This window comes from Parus major, chromosome 5 (assembly GCF_001522545.3).
Source record: "Parus major isolate Abel chromosome 5, Parus_major1.1, whole genome shotgun sequence".
Taxonomy (NCBI): Eukaryota; Metazoa; Chordata; class Aves; order Passeriformes; family Paridae; genus Parus; species Parus major.
In genome coordinates, this window is record NC_031774.1 from 23,875,181 (window position 1) to 23,901,378 (window position 26,198).

General features: G+C 56.9%; 1 protein-coding gene across 3 annotated transcripts; it reads right to left on the reverse strand.

The window, feature by feature from the left end:
- Positions 1-16: 16 nt before the first annotated feature.
- MAPK8IP1 (mitogen-activated protein kinase 8 interacting protein 1) lies at positions 17-25,172 on the reverse strand. 3 transcript variants are annotated; one of them, XM_033515046.1, is made up of 13 exons: positions 20,008-20,093; positions 17,915-18,020; positions 12,295-12,299; positions 10,309-10,531; positions 6,383-6,464; positions 4,970-5,842; positions 4,275-4,350; positions 3,673-3,845; positions 3,276-3,385; positions 3,025-3,144; positions 1,914-1,984; positions 1,485-1,583; positions 17-1,049 (listed from the first exon to the last, which is right to left on the reverse strand). In XM_033515046.1, exons 1-13 carry the CDS (start codon positions 20,076-20,078, stop codon positions 977-979), a joined length of 2,082 nt encoding a protein of 693 aa, XP_033370937.1. In that variant the 5' UTR covers positions 20,079-20,093; the 3' UTR covers positions 17-976. The 3 variants fall into 3 exon arrangements, with proteins under 3 accessions (XP_033370937.1, XP_015487270.1, XP_033370936.1); XM_015631784.3 differs by lacking the exons at positions 12,295-12,299; positions 20,008-20,093 and adding an exon at positions 25,056-25,172 and having other exon boundaries at positions 10,309-10,542; XM_033515045.1 differs by lacking the exon at positions 12,295-12,299 and having other exon boundaries at positions 10,309-10,542; positions 20,008-20,075.
- Between the last annotated feature and the right edge of the window lie 1,026 nt (positions 25,173-26,198).

The following is a 26,198-nucleotide window of genomic DNA, read 5'->3' on the forward strand; positions in this document are numbered from 1 at the left end:
CAAGCAGCACAGTAGCTCTGCTCCATGAACCATCATATTTAATAGTTGTTGCCATCACAGCAGATCCAGCTGAAGCACAGAGACCACTGGCTGCAGGGACAGGGGCTGGGAGAGCTCTTCTGTCTCCCTGGTGCTTTGCACGGCTCCCTGCAGCCTTTAGCCCCTCCCTGCCCCATTTTGGGCAGACACCCAGCTTTGTGCAGGGGCTGAGCCCCACTGAGCTGGGGTGGCCCTGCCCTGCCTCTGCCACCTGCAGCTTGGGGGAGAGGGGAAAGGGGCAGAGAAAGGTTTCCCTCCTGAAGGTATAGTTACTGCAGGGAGGTATGAGGGGAATTTTTCTCTCTCCCCAGGGCCTGGATATAAGATGGAAGGGGGGGATGGGGACAGAGGCAGGGGAAATCTGTCTCATCTCATTCTGGCTCTGGAAGAGGAGAGACTGGGGCTTCCTCTGTCACCTCTGCCCAGCAGCAATCTCCCCAGGGCCTGGCAGGGAGGTGATCCCATCTCCCAGGCAGGAGCCAGCATGTGGGTCTTGTTTTCTGTAGCTGCTATGTCATCATACTGCAAGAGACTGACTCTGCCACCGCAATTAAAAGTCACCCCAGATGGATGTGACGGGAAGCTGTGCCATGGTCACAAGGAGGAGATGCTGTCACCCCAGCCTGCAGCTGGAAAGGGCACGAGCACGCTACTGCCCCCCCACAACTGCTCACAAGCAGGGCACCCAGCGGGTGCTTCTCCAATAGAATAAACTAAGAGTATTTTGTACAATAAACACAATTTGTCCAGCCCTCCCCCCTCCCGTCCCCCCAGCCCGAGGAAGGGGAGTCACGAAAAGAGGCGGCACTCCGTGCCCCGGGGAGCCCTGCCCCGGGCCCGCTCCTCCTCCAGGCTCAAAGCAGCTCTTGTCCATGCACGACACGGGGAAGGGGCGAGACTGCAGCCCTGGCTGTGCAGGAGGTGCCTGTGCCAGCCCCTACTCCAGGTAGATGTCCTCTGTGGGGCACGTGTACTCCACATACTCCTTGTAGAATTGCTGGAAAGCCCTCCTGCAACACAGCACCAGGCAAAGCTTAGCAGCAGCCTCCCCACAAGGCCATTGTAGATCTTTGTTTCCATCCTGACCCTCACCCCCTACCCTGTGGCCTCTTTGACCCCCCAGCCCCTGACCTCTTCTGCATTAGCCCCAGAGCTGCCATCAGAGCCACAGGGTCTCCATCCTTGCTCTGATTCCCTGCAGTGCATGACTTTCAGCCATCTGCCTGCAAAGCCTTGCACTGGGACTTGTTCCAGTACTGTCAGGAATACGGTGCCCATAGCCCTGTCAGCTTGGCTCTCATGCCAAGCACCTCACGTAAGGAAGAGGTGCCAGCCTGGGGCCAGATCCAAGCCCCCCATGTAGGGGGAGATGGCAGGGTTCAGCCTGGCTGTCTTGTTCCTCCTGCCTTTTATGAGCCAGCCTTCCCTGCCCATCAAGGACTCACCCTACAGACTCTGCCAGTGGCTTCGTGGACTCCTCCGAGACGAAGACATGACAGGCAAATCTGTGGTCAGCAGGGTGCTTGGTGATGAACCCAAAATATCTGAGGGCAAAGAAAGTGGATGTGACTGGACCAGCAGATCAGCAGGCGCAGGTACCCCAGCATCTCTGAGGTGTACCCACCCTAAAGCACAGGGATTTGGGACCTGAAACCCCTCTGATAAATCCTGGTGGCCACCCCAGGGTCTTGCCACAGCCCATGGCCAGAACTTCAGCACTGGGCTCCCAGGGGAAGGGGAGCCCTCCAAGCCAGGGCTCTTGGAAACCTCCTCTTTCCTTCCAGTCGTGCTACCCACAGGGAGCAGGAAGGCAGCAAAGCCTCGCTGCTGAGCTACTGGGGTCGAGAGCTGCACTACGCTTCCTTGCTACTCACTTGTTGTTCTTTGGATGGTACCCACAAAAGGAAATGTTCTTCAGCTGGAAAAAATGGCTACACTTGTTTACCTGGGGGAGAGAGAGAGAGAGGGGAGAACTGTCAGAGCTTTTCTCCCCACCCCCTGCAGTGCAGCTGGTCTCTGGCCACTGGAAATATGCACTTGGAGACTGAAGACTGAAATTAATTGGAGCCTAATCCTGGACTGCTATCAGCAGCAGTTTCAGGATTGCTCCAATCACCTGAACAAAAGGAGCTTTTCCAGGCAGCTCTGCTGGCTCTCACCCCAGCTGCCTTTACCGCCAGTAGCTCCTGCAGGATTTCCCTGGGGGCCCTGAGTCAGACTGTACTTGGGCTAGAGTCAGTGCTGCTGATCAGCAGCACACACAGCCCTCCTTCACTAAAAAGGCTCTCACGAACACCAGGATATAGAAGATGAATGAAGATAATGAAAGAAGATAACTTAGAACTAAATAAGTCCATTCAAGCCTGGGTGTCAAAGGGTCCCAACCAGAAATGAAAACTTACATAAGTCTAAAGAGCAACTAAGTTGATGGCATCCTCTAGATACAGGCAAGATTTGTAGAAACCTCAACCCAGCTCTGTCACAGCACTTCAGAGCCATGAGCTACTCCTATCCCCCAGCTACGGGAGGTTTCCCAACAGCTTACTGCAAAGCCCTCACTTTCCTCTCCTCAGCATCCCAATGTGCTTTACTAGGCTACTTATGCAGAATGCTAATCAGCAGCTTGCCCTTGCCAGATAAAGAGATTACAGGGCAGATCTGGAGGACACCACTCAAAATAGTAGCAGAAAGGTTTAGAAGCAGCTGACAGATTACCGGGTATGGCTCAGCTCGCAGCATCCCAGCACAGTGACATGCCTGGCAGCTGTGAGAGCATCAGCTGGCAGTACTGCCCAGAGCTGGGGCCTGCTGAGGCACAGGGGACCTCCTGTCCTAAAATGCTGATGATGGTGTTTCTCACACCCTCAGATGTGGGTGGAGACCCTTAATTTTCATATGCAATCATGGCCTGCAGCACAGAGGGCATGAGGCAGTTCAGAGCAGCAATCAGGGAAGGGATGAGACGAGCAGGGAGCGGGGCACTACCTTGCTGTGCTCCTTGGAGTCATCAGCTTTCACAGCAATCTTGACCCCGCGCACACTGATCTCCAGGACGCAGCTGGAGGGTGGGTTAAAGTGCACAGTGAGGCGGCGCGTGGTGGCAATCTGCAGGAGAGAGAGAGAGACAAAGCCGTGGGACTCATGAGCAGTGATGATGATTCCCCACCGAGGCTCTGCCCTGCTGGCAGAAGGAGCAGGCACTCCTGCTCCCTGGGATGGAGTGGGACACTCCATACCTTCTGCATGGCCGCACAGAGCACATCATTGCCCTTGTGGTAGGGAACCTGCACGGAGCCAAGGAACTTCACCCGGAACTGGTCCACCCAGTCACTACTCTTGGCCAGAGCTGGAAGAGAGAGCACATGGCAGGGATCATCTCCAGTGACCAGGTATGTGGGCTGAGCTTCACCTTCCCTCTCTGTCTTCCAAACCCTGTGCTTTTCCCTGCCCAGGAAAAGCTTCCCTCAACACCAGGTACCAACTCCCAGCATCACAGCAGAACCTGCTCATCGCTCCCTGCTGAATGCCCGGTTTGGTCCTCCCCCCAGCCCCCTGCTCAGCACCAGACTGCTCAGCAGGGAGGATGTGGTACAAGGTGGGGACATCAGCAGGCTGCACACAGAGGCTTGGTACCTGTTATGTGGTCTGAGTCCTTGGTGACTTCAATAGCATAGTAGGCAGGAAAGATGCCCCGATCTCCTGTGCGCATGTTGTAGGCCTCATACCAATAATCTTCTGCCTGCACCTCCACCAGCAAAGGGTCATCCACCTCCAGCTCCAGCTCGTCCGCATGGCGAGGCACAAACCTGAGCAGAGAGGCACTAGCAGCTGGCTGGCTAGCAGTGCTGGTGGCCTTCTCACTGGCACACTGCTGGGGCACCCACCACCAACCCAGGCAGTGTCCTGGTAGCCATGGGGACCTGACATGCTAAATAAAGCACCAGGGGAGGTTTGGGCTCAACAGGAAGCAGCATCCTGGCACCTAATGCAAGGGTATCTCCTATTGCACCACCCAAGCTGCTCCTCAGAGGCCCTGACTGCCCTTGGAGGTCTTGCCCATGCAGCAGCCTGGGCAAATGGTGCTCCTGGGCAGGGCAGCTACAGGCACTGGTTTGTTCACCAGGGCTTCCCACACCGGAAGCACTCAGGCTTGTGCGAGCCCCACCTTGGTGGGAGTGCAGCACCAGCTCTCCCCTGGTAGAGGCTGGGTACTCTGCCTGTGCCTGCAAGCTCACCTAAAGACAGCACGGTGAGTCTGCTCCTGCTCCTCCCCGTTGATCATGCAGGAGAACAACCCAAAGGACTCGGCACCTGGGGAAAAAGGCAGAGGAGGACATGTCAGCATTGAAGGATCAGCATCACAACCAGGAGAAGGACATTGGCCAGGCCATCTGCTGAGGCTCCTGCAAGATGGCACATCCAGGACAAAGCCGTGTGGCGCCACAGGAGGGAGTGGCATGGCTGAAGCCGCTGCGCTGGTGCCCATCTGCCCCCACTGGGAACAAGACCTCCCCACACAGACCACCCCAAACAGCTGTGACACTTGCATGGGACCAGCCACACCGTGGGAAACCCTGCCTGCTGGAACATTCCACCAGTGCTCTTCTGTGCTTGGAGAGGAGTATGGCATGCCAGGAATACGATGGCCCACTGTGAGTTTGCTTAGCCTCCCCCTCAGCATGGCTATACCTCAGGCAAGCCTCAGTGCAGCCTCAAACACCTACTGCCACCCCCGCTTGACACTCACAAAGTTCTTCTGAGCCCCACTATGCCTGCTGGACCACCAAGGACAAAGCCACAGGCTGCAGCAAACAGAACTGGGGCTGATGTCTCCTGGTGGCTTCCCATCTCTTGAGCATGTACCAGAGACAGGCAGGGCTGCCCAGGCAGGCAGCCACCAGCCCACCTCCCTGCAGTGCCCAGCACTCACTGGAGGAGCGTGCCCGACCACTCATGAAGACATTGAGGAATTTCTTGGAGAAGTGGATGTCTGCCTCGGGGGTGGAGTCCTCGGAGAGGCAGACTGAGTCACGCTTCAGCGCATCCTCCTCGTACTCCTCGCCAATGGCCGACTCGTAGGGTGAAGAGATGCAATTGTCGTAGACTGTGGCCGAGTCGCTCTCATCACTGTAGCCTGAGTAGCACTGTTTGAGGCTGACCAGCTCCAGCTGCACGTTCTCATCCACCACCAGCGTGTATTTGACAGAGTCATAGGAGAGGGCACTGGTGTCCGAACTCACGGAGGCTCTCTGAAGGTTGTGCCCTGGCCGGGAGCCACCATTGCCACCACCACAGGAGGCCCTGGGCAGGTTTGTCTTGTCGGGGGAGGACATGTAGTCCAGCACCTCGTCCTCCTCGCTGATGGAGGGGTTGGTTTTCCCTGCCAGGGCTGAATAGCTGGAGGTGTCAATGTCAGAGCTGATGGACATGCGGTTCTCACTGGACTGAGACAGGAACGGCTTGTCAGTCTCCAGGGGGTCTGAGTTCTTCTGCACGGGCGTCAGGTAGATCTCCTCTGTGGCCTCCAGCCTCACATCCGTCTGGTAGCGGATGCGGTCCCGGTGGGCCTCGGGGCCCCTCGTTACCACCACAACGCTGGCACCATGTGGTGGGGCCCGGCTGGTGGCCTGGTGCTTCTCGGGCGGCCGGGACGAGGCAACGCAGGCTGGGGCCATCTGTGTGGCTGCTGTGCGCCGGCATGGGCTCTCCGTGGATGTGCCCCGGTCTTTGGTGGAGGTTGTGCTGTTTTGGTGATTGACCTCATCACTCAGGCAAACGTGGTCATGGGGAGGGGTCTGCTCACCTGTAGGGAGAGGAGAGCAGCGTAGACAGTCACACAGAGGGGGATGCTCCCTGACAGGGCAGGTGTCCAGGGATGCCACCCAGACTCACAGAATCATTTAAGTCGGAAGAGACCTCTTAGTTTCTCAAGTCCCACCACTAACACTGTCAAGTCTACCACTAAACCATGTCTCTAAGCACCACATCTATACAATTTTGGATTTGAACACCTCCAGGGATGGTGATTCCAGCACTTCCCTGCTCCAATGCTTGATCAACTTTTCAATGAAGAAATGTTTTTTAATATCCAATCTAGACCTTCCCTGGTGCAACTTGAGGCTATTTCCTCTCATCCTACTGCTTGCTCCTTGGGAGAAGAGAGCAACTCCCAGCTCACTAACAATCTCCTTTCTGGTAATTGTAGAGAGCAAGATGGACATGCACCCTGCATCCACATGGTACGTCTTCCCCAACCTCCTGCTCCAGCACCACCTGCCTCAGGCTCCTGAGCACCTCGAAAGGGTGCAAGGAGCTGACCCTGGCCAAAAGCCTGAGAACTCACCCGTTTTCAGAGGGGACGACGACCGGGACACCCGCTCCTGCCAACTGTGCTTTTTCCCCAGAGAGTTGTTATTCAGAGTGTCCTGAGGAGAAGAACAAAGCTGCCTTATAGCCCGTTCAGTAAACAGCATGTGGCACAGCGGCACCCATTCCTCCCTGACCCTGCTCAGCTGGGCATGCTGGGGCACATGATGCTCAGAGAGACCCCCACCAGCCCCACATTTCATCTTGCTGCTGCTGCTGCAAGAGCTGGCATGATGGCTGCAGCAGGGTGTGCAAGCAGCCAGCTGGGCTGCATTCACCCACCAGGGGAAACTCGGCTGCAGAAGCCCATAGCTGGACAGTCCTAAGACAAAAAGCTCAAGACCTGAGCCTGCCTGCATGCTTTGCTCCCATCCTGCCAGCCCTGTCTACCTTCAAACCACTCAGCTTAATGAAATGGGGAAAATCCCAAAAACCAGGTGTTGTGGTGCTGCTCAGCTGGAAGCCAGCTACTGGACAGACTGATGTCTGTCCCTGGAGAGATCCTTATTGGGTGCTCACAGGGGCATACACAGATAGTGTGTCTGTAGTCAAACCTGTACATGCACACACACACACACACACACACACACACACACACACACAGAGTTCACCAGCAGATTTCAATCCTCAGTAGCTGGAGAGGAGAGGCAGGATCAGGCCATCCATGCTCCCCATGTTTGGGCAAGTTTCTATGGGTGCTGTGCCCTGCTTGCCCAGCCCTGGGGGGCTGGCCATGCATGTCCACAAGGAAACATATGTTTGGCCTTACTGCAAGAGCCAGGGGGACCAAAGTGCAGCGAGTCCCCTCTAATGAGGGCCCCCCTGCAGATGGGGGACAAGTCCTCCCTGCCCACCTCCTCAGGGTGTGACATCCTGCCTGGTGCAGGGCCAGCCTTCATCCACTCCTCCATCCCCAAGTTCTCCCTGTCTGCACTCCCCCAGCCCCTCCTATGGGGCACTGAGTGTTTCTGCCCCAGCTGCAGCAGTGGCATTTTCCACTGCTAGTTTTTGCTTAAGTACCAAAGCCCCGCTGGGACTCCCTGGATTTTCTCACGGTCTTATCACCAACCCACAGCTGTTCCCAGCAGCACAGGAGCTGCCCTGTCCTTACTTTGCTTCCCCACCAACGTGAAGGAAGCCTTTGCCCCAAAATTCCGTCATGTCACACACTGCTGAACCATGCCTGCCAGATCCCTGCCTCCGTGTGGGGAGGGAGAAACCCCCTTCACAGAGCTTTGGCAGCCTCCCACCATGGTCTCCATGAGTCCCTCCTGTGCCAAGGCAAATAACAGCATGTCCCTGCTAGTCTTTCCCAGGGACACGATGGGCCGGGATGTGGGCCAGGCAAGCTGTCACAGTGACGGCCTCTGCGTGCAGAGTGCCACGGGGCCAGCACACACAAGCCAGCCTGGCTGCCTGCACTGGGACAGGAGGCAGCAGTGCGGCAGGCACAGCCCGCTGAGCCCACCCATCCCCACAGGGACAGGGCACTCAGGGGTCTGTAATGCCCCACCAGGGTGGAGAGGCATTCACAAAGTCTTAGAGGATGAACCTGGCCAGTCACAACAGCTGCTTCTTGCCCTCTGGGAAGCTGGGGATGTTCCTCTCACCGTTTCCAGGCTACCTGCCTGGGATAATGATCATAGAGTGCCCAGAACCAACTGAGAAACCTTCAGGCTGGATCCTGGCCTCACAAGAGCAGAAGCTGGGATGATGCCTTGCTTTGTGAATACCCTGTCTGGCAGAGTGCCTGGTGCCCTAGCTGGGCATTCAAGAGAGGATGCATGGCCACAGTCTCTCTTCTGACTGCTTATAGGAGAAGGGAGCTGGGCAGGTCAAGGGGATGCAGCGTCTCACACAAGTGGAGACAGATTTCAGGCTGGTCCCCAAGGGATGCCCTGTGCCCTGTCCTCTCCTCAGGGCACCGCATGTAGACAGGGAGAAGGTGCCTCTGGCTAGAGGTAGGCATCCAGAACAGGAACTCCAAGCACTTTACAGACAACTTCTCACTAGATCTTACCAACAGCACAGTCCTACCTGGCCAGCCATGCTGCACTCCTGTGCCACCATCCCCGCTGGCTCCAGGCTCCCATTTCCAGCTGCAGCAAAGCCCCCTCTCCCATTCCCCATGTCCTCAGCTCAGCTGTGCCCACACCTCCCAGTGAGCTCCACAGCCTCCACCATCTCCTTGGCAAGGGGACCATCAGCTTCTCCAGCTTACCATTTCTGCAACTCCTCCCACCCCCATTCCTCTCCAGACGCTTGCTCCCACCCCCGGACACTGGCTGGGACTGAGTGCCTGGGAGAGGGCCCTGCTGTTCCCCACCTCCCCCAGCTGGATGTGGCTGCCACATAATACCATTTGCTCCTTGGGGTCCCTGCACAGGGTGGGACAAGGCTGCTGCTGTCCCCTTGTCCATTATGCTCAGTGGAGCTCCCCCCGCCTCCCCAGCCCTGCTGCCTTTGTCCCTGGTGCCAGCTGCCTGCGGGCGCCTATCCTTGGCTCTGTGCCTTCCTCCTCCTCCTCCCACCCATGGCCTCAGGCAGAGAGCTGGCATCAGCTGCCGGTGCTGGGCTGATGACACCCAGCTCCGACTACTCCCCATCTGTCACCCACGGGGACACCTGCCTCTCACTTCATGCTCCTCGGCTGAACGTCACCGCCACGAAAATCCTCCTACTTGGCAGAAGGCAGAGCTGAATGGAGGAGGGTGGCAAAAATAACCCTGCACGTCGCGCACTTTGTGTGGGTTTGTGAAGTTTGCAGAAGCGACAGAGCAAAGGGACTCCAGCTGCTGCCTGGGTGGTCAGCATGCAGGGCACCAGAACATCATCCACCCCAGAGTAACACCATGGCTGTGTGGGGCAGGCAGTCTTGGCTAAAGCCATCCAAAATCTTTACAAAATTTGAGTGAGCAAGACAACAGCACCCCCTTGTCCTCCTGGCCACCATTTTGGGCGTTGCTTTTCCGTCTCTCAGATTTTGTACGTTAATTCTGACATTAATGCTTCTCTTGCCAGGCACCACCACTCAGGAGCTGAGGCCACCAGGTTCCCTCTGCCAGGCATGGGGCACCTGGTGTCACCAATGTGCCCTAGAGCTGGTGCTGCCCCAACCAGGGGCTGCTGGAGCCCAGCCAGCTGCTGGTGCCGGCCCTGGGCTCGCCAGCCCGTGGCGTGATGCCCCGTCCGACGATGGCTCATTCACGCGTTCCGTGGCCATGCCTCGTTTGCTCCCCATCCCAGGGGAGCCCTTCGCAGCTCCCACCCTGTCCCTGGGGCACGGCTCTGTGCCAGGCCACCCGGACCCTGCTGGGGCACATCTCAGTCCCGACACCATTCCTGGCGCGCTCCCTCTGCAGCTCGGCAGCACAGACGAAAGAAGGACCCACCCGGCGCCTGAGCCCCCTCAAAGAACCCCCGAGCGCAGTGCTGGGATGCTCGGGGCAGGGCGTGCTCAGCTCCCCGGCACCCGGGGAGCTCCGGGCCCGCGGATCGCTCCCTCCGCCTCGGCCTGCGCCGCGCCCGGCGCGGGGACGCGAGCGGCGGCGAGAAGGGACCTCGGGATGGCGGGGGCGGCTGCCCTGCCGAGCATCGCGGGCAGCGGAGCCGAACCCCTCCATCCCCTCCAGCCGAGCCCCACCATCCCCTCCAGCCGAGCCCCACCATCCCCTCCAGCCGAGCCCCACCATCCCCTCCAGCCGAGCCCCCCCATCCCCTCCAGCCGAGCCCCACCATCCCCTCCAGCCGAGCCCCACCATCCCCTCCAGCCGAACCCCACCATCCCCTCCTATTCCCTCCCCCTCCCTCCATCCGCCCGAGACAAAAGCCCCCGGCGGACGGCGGGAGCATCCTTCCTCCTCCGCACCACCCGATCGCCCCGAGCCCCCCATCCCGCCTCACCTGGCTGCGAGGCACCTGCGGGAAGAGGTTGAGGGTTGTGGGTCGCTTCGGCCTGTAGACTTCGGTGGTCCCGGCCGGGGGTTCTTTCTGCAGCGGCTCGGGCGCCGTCTGCTCCTCGGCCGGCGTGTCCCCCGCCGCGTCGATGAGGTCGAGCTGGAGCATCTCGGCCTGCAGCCGGCTGGCCTCCCCGCCGCCCGCCGCCCGGGCCGCGCCGCCCGCCCGGCTCACATGGCCCTGCCGGGATTAGCGCCCGCGATCAGGCCACCGGGCGGGCGGGACGGGCCTCCCGCCGGGGCCGGGCAGGGGGCCGGGGCCGCCGCATCGGCACCCGCGGCCGCTGCCTTTTAAAGGGGCAGCGATGTTATTCCCGCAGCCGGGGAGCCCCGCGCCCCCTCCCCGCCTCCCCAGGCAGGTGTGGGCAGCATCCTTCCTCCCTTAGTGACGGGGCTTCCCCGGCAGGTGTCTGTCTGTAGGTACGTGCAGCCGTCACATTCGCTACGAAGCACACAAACGTGCACACCCAGGTTTCATCTCGACATAACAAGGACATTTTTTACAGTGAGAACAACCATTCCGCACAACCTCCCCAGGGAAATGGTACAGCCCTCATCGCTGGAGATTTTCAAGACGCCACTAGAGAGTGTGCCAGATCGTCTCACCCAGACTCCCTTTCCACACACAAGGTTTGGCCAGGTGATCCTTTGCTGCTCTATGATTCTTCCTTCCAAGGCAGACTGTGCCCTTTCCTGGTTCCTGTCCTGGCAGCTGGGACTCATACAAGCATGGCATCAGTTTGATCAGACTTGTTCCACGCCCTGCCTGGAGCAGATCTCTTGGGGTCTTGTCCCTCACACCTGAACACCCCCACAGGTGGAGAACCCACCACCATGCTGGGTAGTGGCACCACGTACTGCACTACTACTACTACTACTACTTTTTCTCTCTATTTTCAGTGCACACCTCTGAAAGGAGTCAGGCTCCTCCTTCCCTGTAATGCCAACTTGGACCAGCAGCTCTTTCCCCCTTGTTTTACTCATCTAGGAGAAGCCTTCTCTGCCCACTCCGTGCACTTGCATAAACCGAGGCCATACAGGAGGTTTGCCCTGCACTGGCTCTCCAGTCACCTGCTGATGGTGGCTGTGCTCTGACTGGAGGGCAGCTCCGCTCTTTTCCCTGTACCCTTCTGGAACAGGGTGGCCACTGTGGCCTGTGGGGGCTGTGAGGAGCAGGTGTCCCATCCCACCACCCTGGCTGGGCCCAAGTGCTGAGGCACCACACTCCTTGTGGCTGTGTTGCTGGGCAAAGAGGCACCAGTGTCCCCACTGTGTGTGTTGAAAGGTCAGTGGTTTCCTTCCCAAGGCCCCCTCCTTGCACTAACTGCAGCTTGCACATGCACAAGCTGCTGCAGCTAGCAATAAAGGCAGCAACTTGACATCATGGAGTTGAATTCCCTGTGTTATCAGCTGTTTGTGGTGACTGCATGCTCGTTAGCAGGCAGAGGTGGGGAAGGTCAGGTTTTTGCAGCTGGATACTAGCCATGTCTCCAGCTGCATGGAGGATGCCCCTTGAGTCACAAGAGAAGAAACAGCCCCAGCAGCTCTGGCAGCCAGTCCAAGAGCTCTTGTTGCTACCAGCTCCTGAACTGTCAGACAAAAGCCAGCACAGACAGGGCTCTGTCTGCTGCAGGCACAGTACAAACCCTCTCACAGGAGTCATTTCCCCTTGGTGTCCCTGCTGAAGTCCTGCAGTGGGTGAGCAACTGGAGAAGCTCTGCCACCAATACTTGTCCTCGTGAAGCTTTTAACATTTAAATCCCTTGTTTTGAGCATTAGCCTTCATGCCACAAGTTCGGTGTTTCTCTCTGTGACAAACCACATGGATTTTAACAAGGAAACCGAGGCATGGGAAAAGAACTGGAGGGAAATGCCAAGAATAGATTATACCTAGCCAAGGTGGGTGTATTGGAGTCAGCTGGTGACATTCAACCTAGGCTGCTGCTGATACTGCTTCCATAATCCTGTAGCTGTAGCAGCGGAAAACCCGCAGAGGGAAAAGTCCCAGAAGGATGCAGAAAAGCAAATCAGTGTCATTGTGAAGGAAAGGGCACCCTAGCAGGGTGCAGCATTCCAGGTTCAAAAGCTAGGAGGAAACTACAGCCACTGCAGGTATTACTTATGGCCTGTAGCTCAACAAAGTGATTTCAAAACCACACAGAAATCAATCACCTTGCCAAGTGAGTGAAACCTACAGTGATCCACAAAGCAAGGGCAGGGACTAGACACGAGGAAGCCTTTCTAACTGCAAGGACACTGCTCTACCGGAACAGGCTGCCTTGGGAGTCCTCTAGGAACATGCTAATGTCACCTAAGGCCAGCTTGGGCATGCTTATGTGTCAGCACAGATGCAATGGTGAGGTGACTTCCCAAAGTCCCTTCACCCTGTGGAAGAGATTAGGGTGTGTGGAAGAGCAGCTCACAGGTCTTGTGGCAGGATGAACACAAGATGCACACCTCGTCCCCACTGCAGTCACGGGAACACTTGTGCTCCCTTACAGACCTGCTCCTGGGACAGATGTGATGCTGGTGTTCTCCTGCTGATCCTACCTCCCACCTGCACACTGCCATCCCAATGGCAAAAAATCCCAGTGTCCCAGTCTGACAGTCCCAATGTTGTGATCCATGGTGCCAGGGGGCTGGAGCAGAATGATCCCTGCTGCAATTCAGAGGTACTGGGATTACCCCTGGAGCACTGGTCTAAGCTGGGGAATCCTCTGTGTGGAGGCTGCTGCCCACCTGAGGAAGCTGCTTGCTTCCCTAGGAGTGAAAGGCTCTTGCAAGAGGAGTGGAGTGATATGCAAAATGTTGCTTGAGTAATCAAAGTCTCTTCCCTGCTCCCCCACTCTTGCAGCCTTCAGTGTCAGAGGAGGAGTGGCAAAACCTTCAGCTGGGAAAAGCACTATGTGAGCACAGGGAAGCAAGGGGCACTTGCTGAGCAGAAGGCACAACTGTGCCCCCTCTCCCTGCCACCAGCTGGCTTCAAAGCACCAGGAGAAGCTGCTCTGCCCCTGGCCTGGCCCAGCCACGGCTGGCCATGGATCACAGATGCAGCATCATGGGACAGCCTGTCAAAAGCTGCATGGAGAGCTGCAAGGAGCAGCCACCTTGCTGCCCTATCCTTTGCTCCCAGCCCACACATCCAGTTCCCCACCAGTCTCTGGATCACAGGCTGATGGCAGCTGCTTCCCTTTTGCAGTGGGTTCTGCTGGCCTTCTGGGAGCTGCTGCCAGCAGCAGCACACTTGGATCAGTGGCACTGAACATCAAGAGAAAGCCCCTGGCATTTCCAGCAGTATTATTATGTTGAAAAAACCTGTTTTTTCCCTCCACATATCTATATCTTCATGGCTGTTTCAGACCTTTTCATGCAGAATCATAAAGGCTCAGCACAGCCCTGCATTGGTAATTTTTCCCTTTGGGTGCTTGCTCTCATGCTCTTAGGTATTTCCAAGAGAGGTATTTATTTTTTTAATTTTTTTTTTTTTTCATTCCTGCATTAACCATTTTCCACAGTTCCTGGAAAATAAATGAGACACTAAACTTGTATTAATATCTGTCTGGCCATTTGCAGGGATCCATCTTGCTAAAACCAGAGTTTGCCACCCTGGATCTTCAAGCCACTAAAACAAGGCCAAACCCCAAGTCTGGTACTTTTGTTGCAACCATCCCTCCCAACACACCTGACTGCTGCCATTGGCAAGGTGGAGGTTGTGTCCCTTGCCCTGGTGGCTCCTGCTCCTTCCCAGCTGGCCTCCTGCCCAAAGACACCTCTGCTCCTCCTCTGAGCCCTCTCCTCAGCCTATCTCACTTCTCTTTTCATCCACTGGGGACTTCTTGTTGAAATTAAGGCTCTTTTCAGCCATACATGTTTTTATTCCTCATTCTTGATACATGGTCTCCTATCCACTAGGTGTGGTCCTTGTCAGTGGATGGTTCCCTCTTGCAAACATCAGTCTACGCCTCCTTGCAGTTTCTGTCTGTCTGAGCCACTATTTCTGAAGAGCTGCTAAAATAGCCCATAATGAGGTCATCTTTGGTTTTCTGGGACCAAAAAAATCCCCAAAATCCATCTCTGTTTGGGTGTTGACCCCTGCACCAGCTGCCTGTTCCTGCCACAGGATTTGGTCATCAACCAGCTCTGTCCAGACCCCCCATCTCATCAAGGTCACTGATTGTCCCTGTCCAGCAGTCACCTTCACAGCCCTTAGGCAGGGCTTGTCCTCTTGTTCCTCGTCAGCACTTTGCTGCTTGCTGTCGGGTTACTGTGCCTGCCCACCTCTCCAGAGACTCACTGCTGGGCAGCTGGATGACTCCAGCCCCTGCTTCCCAGATCCTGTTTCCCCCTCTCCCATCACTCTGGGCTCTGCTGTGATCCAGTGAGCAGCAGCTTGCTTTCACCTCACATTGCTCCGCTGCCAGGCGTTCCCCAGCTGCCTGCAGGGGTGACCAGGGCCAGCCCTTCAGCCTGCAAACCGCAGCTGCTCTGTGGCACCGGCCCTGGGCAGCAGCACAGCCCCCTCGTGCCTGTCCCAGTGTCCCTGGCTCGCCACCCCCAGCCAGCCCCACATGATGCAATTAGCTGATGCTGACTGCTGGTCATTACTGATTTGCTGCTCCCCACGCCGCACACAGACCCAGCCACGCTGCTCCCTCTGGGCCTGACCGCTTCCATCAGCCACATCCTGCAACCTTGTCACCCCGAGCTCGCTCTGGATGGCAATCAGCTTGGAAAGCTCCCTGGCCCTCGCCTTCAACATCTGGGATTGAAAAGCTCCTCTCACAGCCATTGTTGTCACCACTTTCGGTTCTGCTCCTCGGGCAATCCTCCGTGTCCCATATAAACCATTTGGACATATTTTTAGTAGGCTTTTTTTCTGAGCATGATAAGCTTCCTCCTTTGCTGTGTTTATGAATAACTCACTGCTTCCCCTACGGCTGCCTCGCATTCCCCTCCCACTCCAGCAGACTCTCAGTGCACCCAGACATTTGTGTAAAGCAGCTCTGAGCTGTCCCCAGGGAAGGCATAGGGCTCGCTCCCAGAGCCTGAGCAAACCCTTTACTGAGGGTCGAGTCTCAGTATTGCAGCACAGGGATACAGAAACCCCTGAGTAAACTGTTTCAAAGGGGTAAAAGAGACTGTTTTTCCTCCCCCTCAAGGAAGGGCTGCAGCACTTGAGCTGCAAGTCCCTCCTGCCCCTTCCCCTGCCTGCCAAACTTCAACCAAGGGCTGTCAATCTGCAGAGGAAAAAAATAAAAATAAAAATCCTGCTCTGAGCCCGATGGTGCTGTCAGCAGTGGAGAACTAGGATGGGTAAAGGGTAGAACCCAGCAACACACCCACAGTCTCTGTCTGCCTCACCTATTGCAGGCAGGAGGATCTTCCCGATTCTGGGCCCTCGCTATGGCAGTGCCTGCATGGATGCTCAGTGCTGGGTTTGCCCTTGGTTTTCCCTGCAGCATTATCCCTCCTCCCTTCAGCATTCACAGCCCATGAGCCCCGACTGTCCCAGGGAAGTCTGGTCATAACATCCTGGAGCAGGAGGAGGCTGCAGTTGGAGCAGAGATATCGAGCAGCAGCCCCATACCTGGGAACGGACAACTTTTTGCTGGGAAGGTCACGAATTAGACCAAGGAGCACAGCAAGACACCTTCACCTCCCAAGGATGAGGTCTGCCTGTACTGTCCTGCCTGCAGAGAGGGATTCCAAACGACACAAATTCACTTTCTAATTTTAAACCTGCGACAAATTCTTGTGCCTTTCCTGTCCTCGCTGTGTCTTTATCTGTTTTGCAGAGGAAGTATTTCCTCTGAGGGACAGAATGATTCTTAAACCACTTGGCTGCTCCTCCAGCATTTGCATGCTTTAGAATGAAACACGTTGACAAAATGCAGAAACTCTCTGTTGAGAGGTATTAGTTCTTAGCTTAACTAATTAAGTTTTAAGTAGAATTGAGTTAGAATGGGTTCACAGAGTTACAATACTGTGTGATTTAGTATGTTTGCCCAGCTTTACTTGCCTACCATCAGTAGTTGGATCTGCTGAAGCCTTGGGCCACAAGCTGTGAGTTTACACCTAGAGATGTTTTTGGCTGGAATTGACTTAATTCTCCTAGTAATTTTCCTAGTAGCTGGTGCAGCACTGTGTTTTGTCTTTCTTATGAGAGGAGTATTGACAACACACTGATGCTGCTGTGGTTGTTGCTGAATAGTGTTTATCCCAAGCCTAGGGCTTTTTTATTTCCCCATGCTCTGCCAGCGAGCAGGTGCACCAGAAGTACAAACCAGAAGACAAGGAGACTCCAGCTGTCAGCAGAAGCTGTAACTCCACAAGATAAGAACAGTGTATGGCCTGCCTGCACAGACACAGAGAAAGAACCCAGTAAGATGTTAGAAGACCCCAGATCAAAAATCACCACTGGCCCAAGAGGTGCAAGGAGAGTGTCTGAGGGGTGGGTACATGAGTTGTATGGGTATGATTTCCCCAGGGGTTTCTTTGTTCAGGGTCCCTCCCTACAGACACCCAGCTTGAGCTGACCTGGTGCTGTACCACTAAACTATTTATTTTTATAAAATCTGAGCCTGGGGCTTTGCTACAGAAAACCTAGGGTAGAGTCTGAAGGAGGAGGAGTCAGCCTTAGAGCAAGCATGTGTTTTTTTGAGTGAGGGGTCGAAAAGGGCACCTGTCAGCTTACTGGAGCTGCCCACTACAAAGAGACTCTGCTCCCAGCAGTTGAAAGTCTCAGGTGGTGTGTGTGTGATTCCTTGAGTGATGTGAGAATTTATCTCCACATTCCTGCCCCCATGGCCTTCTAGGGAAGTTCAAACAGTGGTGTGAACCCCATCAGGTTCTTGACAGCATGCTCCAAGATGGATGGGGGACCCAGTTGCAGCACTTGCACAGGCTTCCCAGCTCCCATCTTTATTCCACCTGCTGCCTGCTGGCATCAGAGCTACTTCCTTCATCCCTGTTTCAGGAGCCTCCAGGTTTCCAGACCTCCTAAAGAACAGCTCTAGCTAAAGCTAGCTAGCAAGCCAGAGAGAACACCTTGGGTGAGCAGAGGACAGCTCTCACCATGCCAGCCCAGCTGCATCCCCTGGTCCAGGGATGCTTGTAGGGACAAGAGGCACAGCCCAGGTGGGACCTTTGGTGCCACCTTGCAAATGTCCTTGATTCCTGGGAATGCCTGTCAGGTGCCAGATGCTTGCTGGTCCTCCTGCTCAAATGGGGCCATGTTCCCATTTGCACCCAGATCCTTGGACTCATCCCCTGAGGAACAAACTCCTACCCCTACAGCAGAGTGGGAACCAAAACACATGCTTTGAGATGCTTTTTTTTGTCCCTCGAGTTTGGGTGGTTCAGAAAGGACCTGCACTGTGCTGGAGGAGAGGTCACTGACAAGCAGAGGGGACTGGGGCCATGGCAGTAGGTTCCTTGAGAAAGCATCACTCATCTGGGGATCTGGTGGTCCTGCATGTGGGCTGATGGTCCTGCCAGCCCCACTGGCACACTCTGCCCATCCCTTTCCCTCTCCCCATCCCCATCACACTTACCCGGGTGGCCAGGCTCTCCTTGCAGTGCAGGCTGATTCCACACTCATCAGTGATCTCAGAGAGGTCTTCATCCTCAAATTCCTCAAGGCTGATGTCATGGGTGAGCCTGGAGGGAGTGCAGATGTCCTGGTCACCCACTGCCCCAGTGGTGGACAGGAGGGTGAGGTGGTGCCTGTGGGCTGGGAGCAGCACTGACACCCTGGGAGAGGATCTCCCAGTCTCTGCTAAGAAGAAAGACTGGGAAGGCAGCTCCTTCCCAGAGGGGATAGGTCTGTCCACTTTGAATGGCTGGGCTTGGCATGGTCCATGGCTGTTGGGAGGCAGGAGGAGTGTGTCCCAAAGCAGTCCCTGCCTAACCAAAGACAGCAGGGACATGCAGGTTGAGAGAACATGGAACAGACAGTACATCCAGCCCTATTACAGGAGGTTTGTGCTACTCTCACCATCCCAGGGAGCCTCTGCAAGTGTTCCAGCTGGGCACAGATACCCAACAGGGTTACAGGAACTGGAAAGGCTGGGGGTCCTGACAGGGCACAGCTGGAGGATGGACCTGCTGGGACAGGTGACCACATCGAGACCCACAGAACTTAGAAGCACAGAAAACCCCTCAGCCATGGTACAATCAGCCCCTGAGCTGCAGCTGGGAGGGGTGTCCCAGCCCAGCTGCCTGCAGTAAGAGGGGGCAGTGATTTCCCTCTGCACCAAAATCCCTCCCTAGGGTGACTGTGGGCATCCCACAGTGAACACTGATGCTACTGAGTTGGTCTGCAAGACCTCAGGGGTCCCTTAGGGCTGTCAGCCACACAGACTCATTACACCCCTTCAAAACAAGAGAGATCCTTTTAGCAGCTGAAAATGTACTGATGAGCCCCGGGGGAGTGGTGAGGTGCTCCTGGCTTCTGAGCATTAAAACATTTCAACATGGTGGTACCTCAGTGCTCTTCTCACTTATTCTGTTACCACGGGGGTAAATAAAAGAAACCAACTCAAAAGTCCTTGGCCAACCTACTCAGGCCCCTGAGTTTTGTCTGGAGTGGCCACAGACACTGCTTTGCTTGCCACCATTTCCCTTTGCTCCCAGCTCATCTGGCTGGGAGACACTTGGGTGAAAGGGCTATGCCAAGCCCATCACCCCTCTCTGGCTTGGCCCCCAGCAGTGCAGTGAGAAAGGAACGAGAATGGTGTTCTGTGACCTGAAGAGCTCCCACTCTCACTTTAAGCATTGCTTGCACATCTTGGGGCTCCCCCCTGCAGTGGCACCAACCCAGTGCCGTGAAGGGGTAACATCTCCCCTGTCCCAGCTCCTGGAGAGGGAAAAGAGAAGGAGAAGCCCATGGGGGAAGCAGCACTTTCTTTCTGTGTTTCTGAGGACCCCACCAGTAGTGGTCTCTTGGGGTGAAGACAACTGGGAACAACCATACCCCTGGAGATGGCCCCTGCAAGACACAGCAGCACTGCAAGGACACAGCCTTGGATGCACAGGATGGGATGACTGGACCCCCCTTTGCCCACCTCCTCCTGCTGCTGCCCATGGGAGGGAGGCAACGCGGAGCAGGAGGCTCATGATGAGCCTTCAAAGCACAAATTGATTTCTTCTCCGGTTACACGGTCGACAGGGTGGGACATTATCCACTGCTAATGCTCGGGGCCTCCACCCGCCCTGCTGTGGGAGCGCAGTGAGCACTGCAGGGTCCCGGTGAGAGGCACAGCATTGCCGAGGGGCTGCCAGGGGCTCCCTGGCTCTGCAGGAGCAGCCTGACAGGGTGGCAGTGCCCCCCGCCCCAGGATGGGGACAGGCAGCCCTGTCCATGCTCCCGGGGCTGGGGGGATGCTGAGCGGGATCCCGGCCCCGGCGCTGCCAGGGGCACAGCAGGAGGTGTCCAGACACCTTCTGCCACTCCGGTGCCTGGCTGGCACACAGCTCCCCGCGCAGCCGGGAAAACTTCGGGCTCAACTGCGTGCCAAGTTTGCTCCTGTCCTGTGGCCATCACTCACAGAGAAGGGTGATGTGCCCAGGAGCAAGGGGCTGCCCCTCACTCCCCTGCATGCCCGCGGGACAGTCCCCCCTCCCCTAGGCCCAGCCGGTCCCCTACCATTTCTCCCACTGATCTTCCAGCCAGCTCTCCTCCTCGGTGCTCGACTCCATTTTCAAGGGCAGCTGCATTGAGGAGGACCCCCCCCTTCACTGGGAGACGCACTCCCACACCAAAAAAAAAAATCCCAGACCTACTGCAGGGAGTAGTGAGGGAGATGACAGCCAACCCTGGGTGCCCACTGCCTCTCTGCCTGCCCCGTCGCAGTCTGTGGCTGCCGGTGCTGCTCTGTAGCCTCACTGCGCAACCTGGGGAAGCTCATTAAAAATAGATGGAATCAGCTGTCCTGGAGGGGAGAAAAAAATAAAAAGAAAATAACCTCCCCGGCTGAGCCAGCGCCAAGTCCCTGCACTCTGCTGGGGATGCTGACTGCCTCTGCCTGCCAGCCAGCCAGCCTGGCTCCTGGTCTTGCTCCAGCACTCGGCTCCTCAGCACCCACAGTGGGCACAGGGGATCTGCTAACCCCATCGTGGAAACCCGCAGCACCTGGCCTCCTCCTGCCCTTGCAGCAGCAGTGCTGTCCCCACAGCAGGGGGACACAGACAGGAGCATCTGTCTGGCTCCTTAGAGGGTGGAGCGAGGCCACTCACTGATGCAAAGGCCAGAGTTTCCAGCACGGCGTCATGGCCAGCTGCACTTCTGAGCAGCACTGTCCCTTCCCTGTCTGCTCCCACCTAACCCCCAGACCCACTCCTGCCTCAGGCAGGATCATCCCTGGGCTTCCCCAACCTCTAACCCTTGCTGAGGACCAGAGAAATACCTGGTGAGCTGCTCCCACCTCTCTTCTGCTGCTGAAGGAAATAGGGATCTTTCCCAGGAGGGGCTATCAGGTATTGCTGACAAACTGTGGCCTCAGATAATCCTCCACCACCCCCATGCCTCTCAGACCCACTCACTCCTTGCCCCATCAAGATGAAGCCAAAGTAGGTCTAGAAGAGGCACCCACCATGACTCTGAGATGGGGACAGGGCATCCCCCTCCCCACGAGCTGCACCCACTCTGACGCAAGGTGGGGTGGCACCCTCACTGCCACCCATCACAGCACTGCTCTCCTGCCCCTCACTGACACCCACTCCAGGAGCTTCAAGTAATGGGTGCATCTCCCACCACCTGCCTGGGACCCAGCTTTCTCCTGGACACATTAAAGTGGGTGATGTCCACAGGAGCCCAGCTCAGGGCCTGGACTGCCCTGCTGAGCTGACCTGCTATAAGCTCTCTCCCTACCAGTGCCACACTGCTGGTGAATGTCACTCGTGATACTGTGGCCATTGTCACTCAGCCCCACAAGAACAGCATCCAGGACTCCATTTTCCCTACCAGCTCTGCCTGGAGGCACCTCATCTGCTTGAAACCTCAATTAATGCAACGAATAAAGAAATCTCTATCTCCGAATTACTCGCGCCCTTTGCTCCTTTCACATGGATGCTCCAGGACTTCCTAGGAAATACAAGGAAGGCTCTCCATTACCTTCCTCTGCTCCCTGTGCTGGAAACACCCCTTCCTTCCTCTATTGCTTCTCAAAGAGGCTAAAAATACCAGCAAAATGAAAGAGCTCTGAGTCCTCTCAGCTACATTATTGGCAGTGAAAGTCTGAGCAGGACCTACATGTGTATTTTGGCCAACTTCCCTTGCCAGTGGCCACAGCATTACAGGTATGTGGGAGTGTCTCCATCGGTGAGGGCAGGAGAACCCTGTCCTTGCAGGTTATGAGTGTCTTCCTGAAGGGTGTGCTGAGAGGCACCTGGAGGTGGGCAGCCCTGCTGTGTGCATGAGAACTGATAAACCTGGGATTCTCAGGAACTGTGAGCAACAGTACACGCACATGGGTGCGTGAACAGAGGCAGATGTTACCTGCTCATGGCAGGAGCAGCTTGATCACAGTCCTAAGAGCAGCCTTATAATCAGTCCTGGCTGCTGTGCCTGTCTTGATCCCATCCCCTGTGAGCCCACTGCCACTGCAGAGGATTTTCCGTGCAGGGGTTTGGCCAGGGCAACATGGTGCCATGAAGCTGGGCGCTCCAACAAGCCCAGCTGCCCAAGCCATACTCTGCTGTTAGGTGCTGTGTGCAAGTCCTTTAACCAGCACTGGTGGAAAAAATAATACTAACCTATATTTGGCTGGCCTCTGTCTTTTTCTTCCATCTCAATGGCCACAGAGGCTGCTTTATTTGAACCGATGAGAAGGCGCCTCTCTCTCTCTCCATCAGAGGAAGACAACCCTTTCGTCTCCCCTCTCAAGAAGACAGGTAGCCCCATTCTGACGCCCAGCTCATTCACTGCCTCCAAACAGGCTCTGCTGACAGCTCCAGATGAGCACGACAGACACATAAAACAAACCACAGTGCTGGAACTGATTTTTGCCCCAGCCTGAAGGTGCATCTTTGAACTTCCCGACAAGACGGAGAGAACTTCTTTCCCCAGAGACCCCCTCTCTTCCCAAAGGGCTGTGATTTCTGACAGGGCTCCCTGAGTAGTGGAGTAGTTTCCCCTCTCTCTTGACCTATGGAAATAACTCCCTAAGGATTCCTTCCCCTAGGTGCCTTCCTGCCCAGCAGCTAGGTGGATGCCCTTTGCTTTTATCCAGGAAAGCTGAAGGAGGTAGAGGGGATCAGTCGGTGACCCCCTCCTGGGTTCCAGTTACATTAGAGCCACAACCCTGGGGACAGTGGGGCAGGCAACATTGTGAGCTCTGCAGGGCTCTGCATCCAGCTGCACCCCAGTTGTGCCAGTCCTCCCTGCCCCTCTAATGCTGGGGAGAGGAACCCCCATCCTAGAGAGGCCCCAGAGAGCCCCTCACAGGGAAGCCTGCCACAGACCACCGGCAAAGCTCCTTGGCAGGGCAAGGAGCTGCAACAGTGTCTCAGAGAAAGATGTTAAAGAGCTCCACTGAACTCAGACCGCACTGCAAGGCTTTGGGAAGCTTAAGGACAACAGGGAGGCTGGATGAAAATGACTTTTTTACTGCTGTCTCCTAAAATGTTGTTATTCTTGTCATGATGAACAGACACCTCTGGATGACCTCCTGGCTAAAGGAGGGATCACCTCACCATCCTTTTCCTCCCACTTCTTCTCAGACAACACCAAGCCATCACTGCCAGGCCACTATGCCAGTCTCTCCAGAGCTTCAGTCTGCTTGCTGGCCAGGACCAAGCCCCCTCTCAATTCAAGCCAACCGATCACCTAATGCTTGGGCTGGCATGTCACCACTTGGAGCTGGGAGTGCAGCTGCATGTACCAAAGGGCAGAAATCTGAAACAGCTCATCCTGCAGGCAGTAAGCAGGGTCAGAGGGCAGGGCTCATCTCACTGCCTGCCATGGTCTGAGCCTTCACCCTGAACTGCACTCATTGCTGCTGGGTCCAGCTCCTCTGCGGGGGACAGTCCCTTGCTGAGCCCTGCAGCAGGGATGCAGGGCCTGGAACGTGCACAAACCAAGCTGTGACACGTAACCCAGCACGATACTCCCCGCCACAACATCGCCTCTGATCTGCCAGACCCTGCCCCAGGCTCAGACACATCACTCCATTTTCTTCCGCTTACACTCTGAGCTTGGTGCCTGGGGAAGATTTTGCACTCCTGCCTTGATTCCCCAGTTTTCCACCCAGCTGCACAGCCTCCTTCACGAGGTCAGTTCTTCCCTGGAGCAGGCTGGCAGCACACGGGGCTCCTTTTCCAAAGGTCTGAGGCACAGCGAGAAGCAGCAGCTCATTCCCCCTCCCAGGGCATGGCTGTTTGCTTGGGAGCAGGAGGGTGCCCAGGGGCCAGCCCCTACATCCAGGACAGCACCAGCTGGTAGGCCCAGGGCTGCTCGGCAGCTCAGCCTCTGGCCCCCGGCTCGGTGGCCAAGCCCCTTCTCCACGGTGGATGATTCCAGAGGCAGCGTTTAATCGCTCGCTTTGCAGGGTACACCAGCCATGTTGCAACAGCTCCCAGCAGCTCTGGCAGGCAGCGCTGCAATAGCAGGCAGCTGCCAAAGACCCGGAGCCACCAGCAAAGGGGCTCCAGAAGCAGAGCCCTTCCAATATTAATTGCCTGGACACCACCTTTGCTTGACTGCACCCATCTGTTTCCTCACAGGGAGCCACGGGTTCCCCAGCCCCAGAGGCTGGGCCTGACAGAGGAGGGCATGATCTTAGCCGTGGTCCCAAATGGGGACCATTCCTTCCTTTCCGCCCAAAATCTCAGCATGCAAACCATCTGGGGCTATTCCCCCCTTGTCAGGCAGCTGCCCCCCAGCACCCCTGGTGGCAGAGGCAAGCAGAGAGCGATGGCTGACGAGGGCACGGCTGCCAGCAGCAGCGAGCCTCCCCTGATGGCAAATGAACACCGCACCTGCGGGCAGGGGCAGGGCTCCTCCCTTACCCACCCAGCACATCCCTGTCCCAGAGCTACCCTCAGCAGGCACCAGAGGCTCCATCCCTGGCCTGGCCCAAGCCATCGGAAAGTCTCTGGCACAAGCCTCATTGGGTCTCAGAGAAGACACAGCCCCCTGCATCCCAAATCGATGGGAGCACTTGGTATTGCTTAGAGGATCAATTCTGGCACTCTCCCACCGTTTCACTTGGGGTTCCTGTTTCACAGGGGCAGGAAGGAAGCAGAAGCACCTGGGATTTCTAGGAAAGGGCTAGAAAAAGGCTTTCCTAGGGGAGGGGAGAGAGATGGAGCTTTTTTCTTCCATGAGGAAGAGGTGTTGGAAGAGGAGATAAGAGAGGGAAGGGGGCGGCAGTGGGGGCCAAGCAGGGGGCTGGGAAGCTGCAGTGGTGTATCTGTGGGGCGAGGGCCAACATGGCTTGGGTGGGCGGGCTGAGCAGCCATGGGGGGCTGGAGCCATGTCCGCGGTGGGGGCTCGGCGGTGGCTGGGGCGGGGGGCAGAAGGGATGGCTGGGGCGGGGGGCCGAGGGGATGCGCGGGGAGGGGGCAGAAGCGCTGGAGGAGGCGGAGGACCGGCGCAGCGATGCGGGCGGGGGCTGCAGCAGACGGGGAGCGCTGCCCCGGGCAGGGGGCAGGGGCAGCCCCGAGAGGGTTCCGCGGGGGGACGGCGGCCGGTACCTGAAATTGGGGGGCGAGGCGAGGTGCAGCCCCAGGAAGGGTGAGGAGGCGGGCGGGGATGCAGCTCCTTTCTCTCGCTCCGCCATTCTGTGGCTCTCTCCATGCAGGCGGAGGGCGGGCGGGAGGGAGGGAGGCAGGGAAGGAGGGATGAAGGGAGGGGGATGCTGGCGGTGCCGGCGGGGAGGGACATACCTGCCGCCGGGGCGGGGGGAGCGGGGGCGCGGCCCGGAGGCTCCATCCCGCGGCTCCCGGCGGCAGCTGCAGGACAGGCACGGCACAGATGGAAGCGGCACCTCGCACCCCGGCCCCATCCGCTCCGGCCGGGGCTCGGGGAAGGCCGGCCCCGGCGGGGCAGATGTGCCCTCAGCTGGACCGGCCCCCAGCTGTGCCCGCAGCTGGAGGCTGCACCCTCAAGGGCAGCTGCGGGGGACGGCCGGGGTCTCCTGAGGCCGGGAGGAGCAAGGCCAGGAGAGGGGCCGGCTGGGCGAGCGGGCAGGCAGCAGCCCAGGGCGAGGGGCTGGACACAGAGGGCCACTTGCGGGGGTCTCCTCGGCAGCGGGCAGGAGCCTGCAGGCAGCAGGAGCAGCGGGAATAACCACGCTGCGCTTTGGCACCCACGGCCCGTTTGCCGCAACAGGTCTGGCAGCCCCAGTACAAACCCTGTCCCTGTCGAAGCTTACCAGGGCTGCAAGCACTGCAACGGGAATTTAAAAAGCAGCGTACACACACCTTCCATAGACACAAAGGAGGGGAAAAAATGCATCTCAAAGTTTCAGATCTCTCCCCAGAAAGGTCAGACCCACTTTTGCATCCAGATATTTCCCAAGAAGCATTTTATCTTGGGTGGGTTCTCATTGCTGCTGCTCTTCCTTACTGGTCTGAGCAGGTTTCTCTTCCCTGCCTCTCCTCCCCACGCTTTGCAGGCTGTCTCAGAAAACTGTGCAGGTTGTGCTATGCACAGAAATGCACAGCATCAGTATTTTTAGATCCCAAGGCTACTTCTGTACCTGAAGAGAACTTTCCCTATTTCCTGCATGCCCACTGTGCTCCCAGTCCCTGTCTGTGGCAGTCCTGGATGGCATGAGTGGCACTTCTTCAGCAGTTCAAAGATTAAAGACACATCCGTTCCCATCAGTGTTTCTC

Bases quoted from the DNA above. Each gene is read 5' to 3' on its own strand.
- MAPK8IP1 (XM_015631784.3), bottom strand. From the start codon at position 25,141: ATGGCGGAGCGAGAGAAAGGAGCTGCATCCCCGCCCGCCTCCTCACCC. The intron at 3,846-4,274 runs GTGAGCTTGCAG...CTCTCTGCTCAG, and splicing joins ACTCACCGTGCTGTCTTTAG to GTTTGTGCCTCGCCATGCGG. The intron at 1,985-3,024 runs GTAGTGCCCCGC...TCTCTCCCCCAG, and splicing joins ACTCCAAGGAGCACAGCAAG to GTAAACAAGTGTAGCCATTT.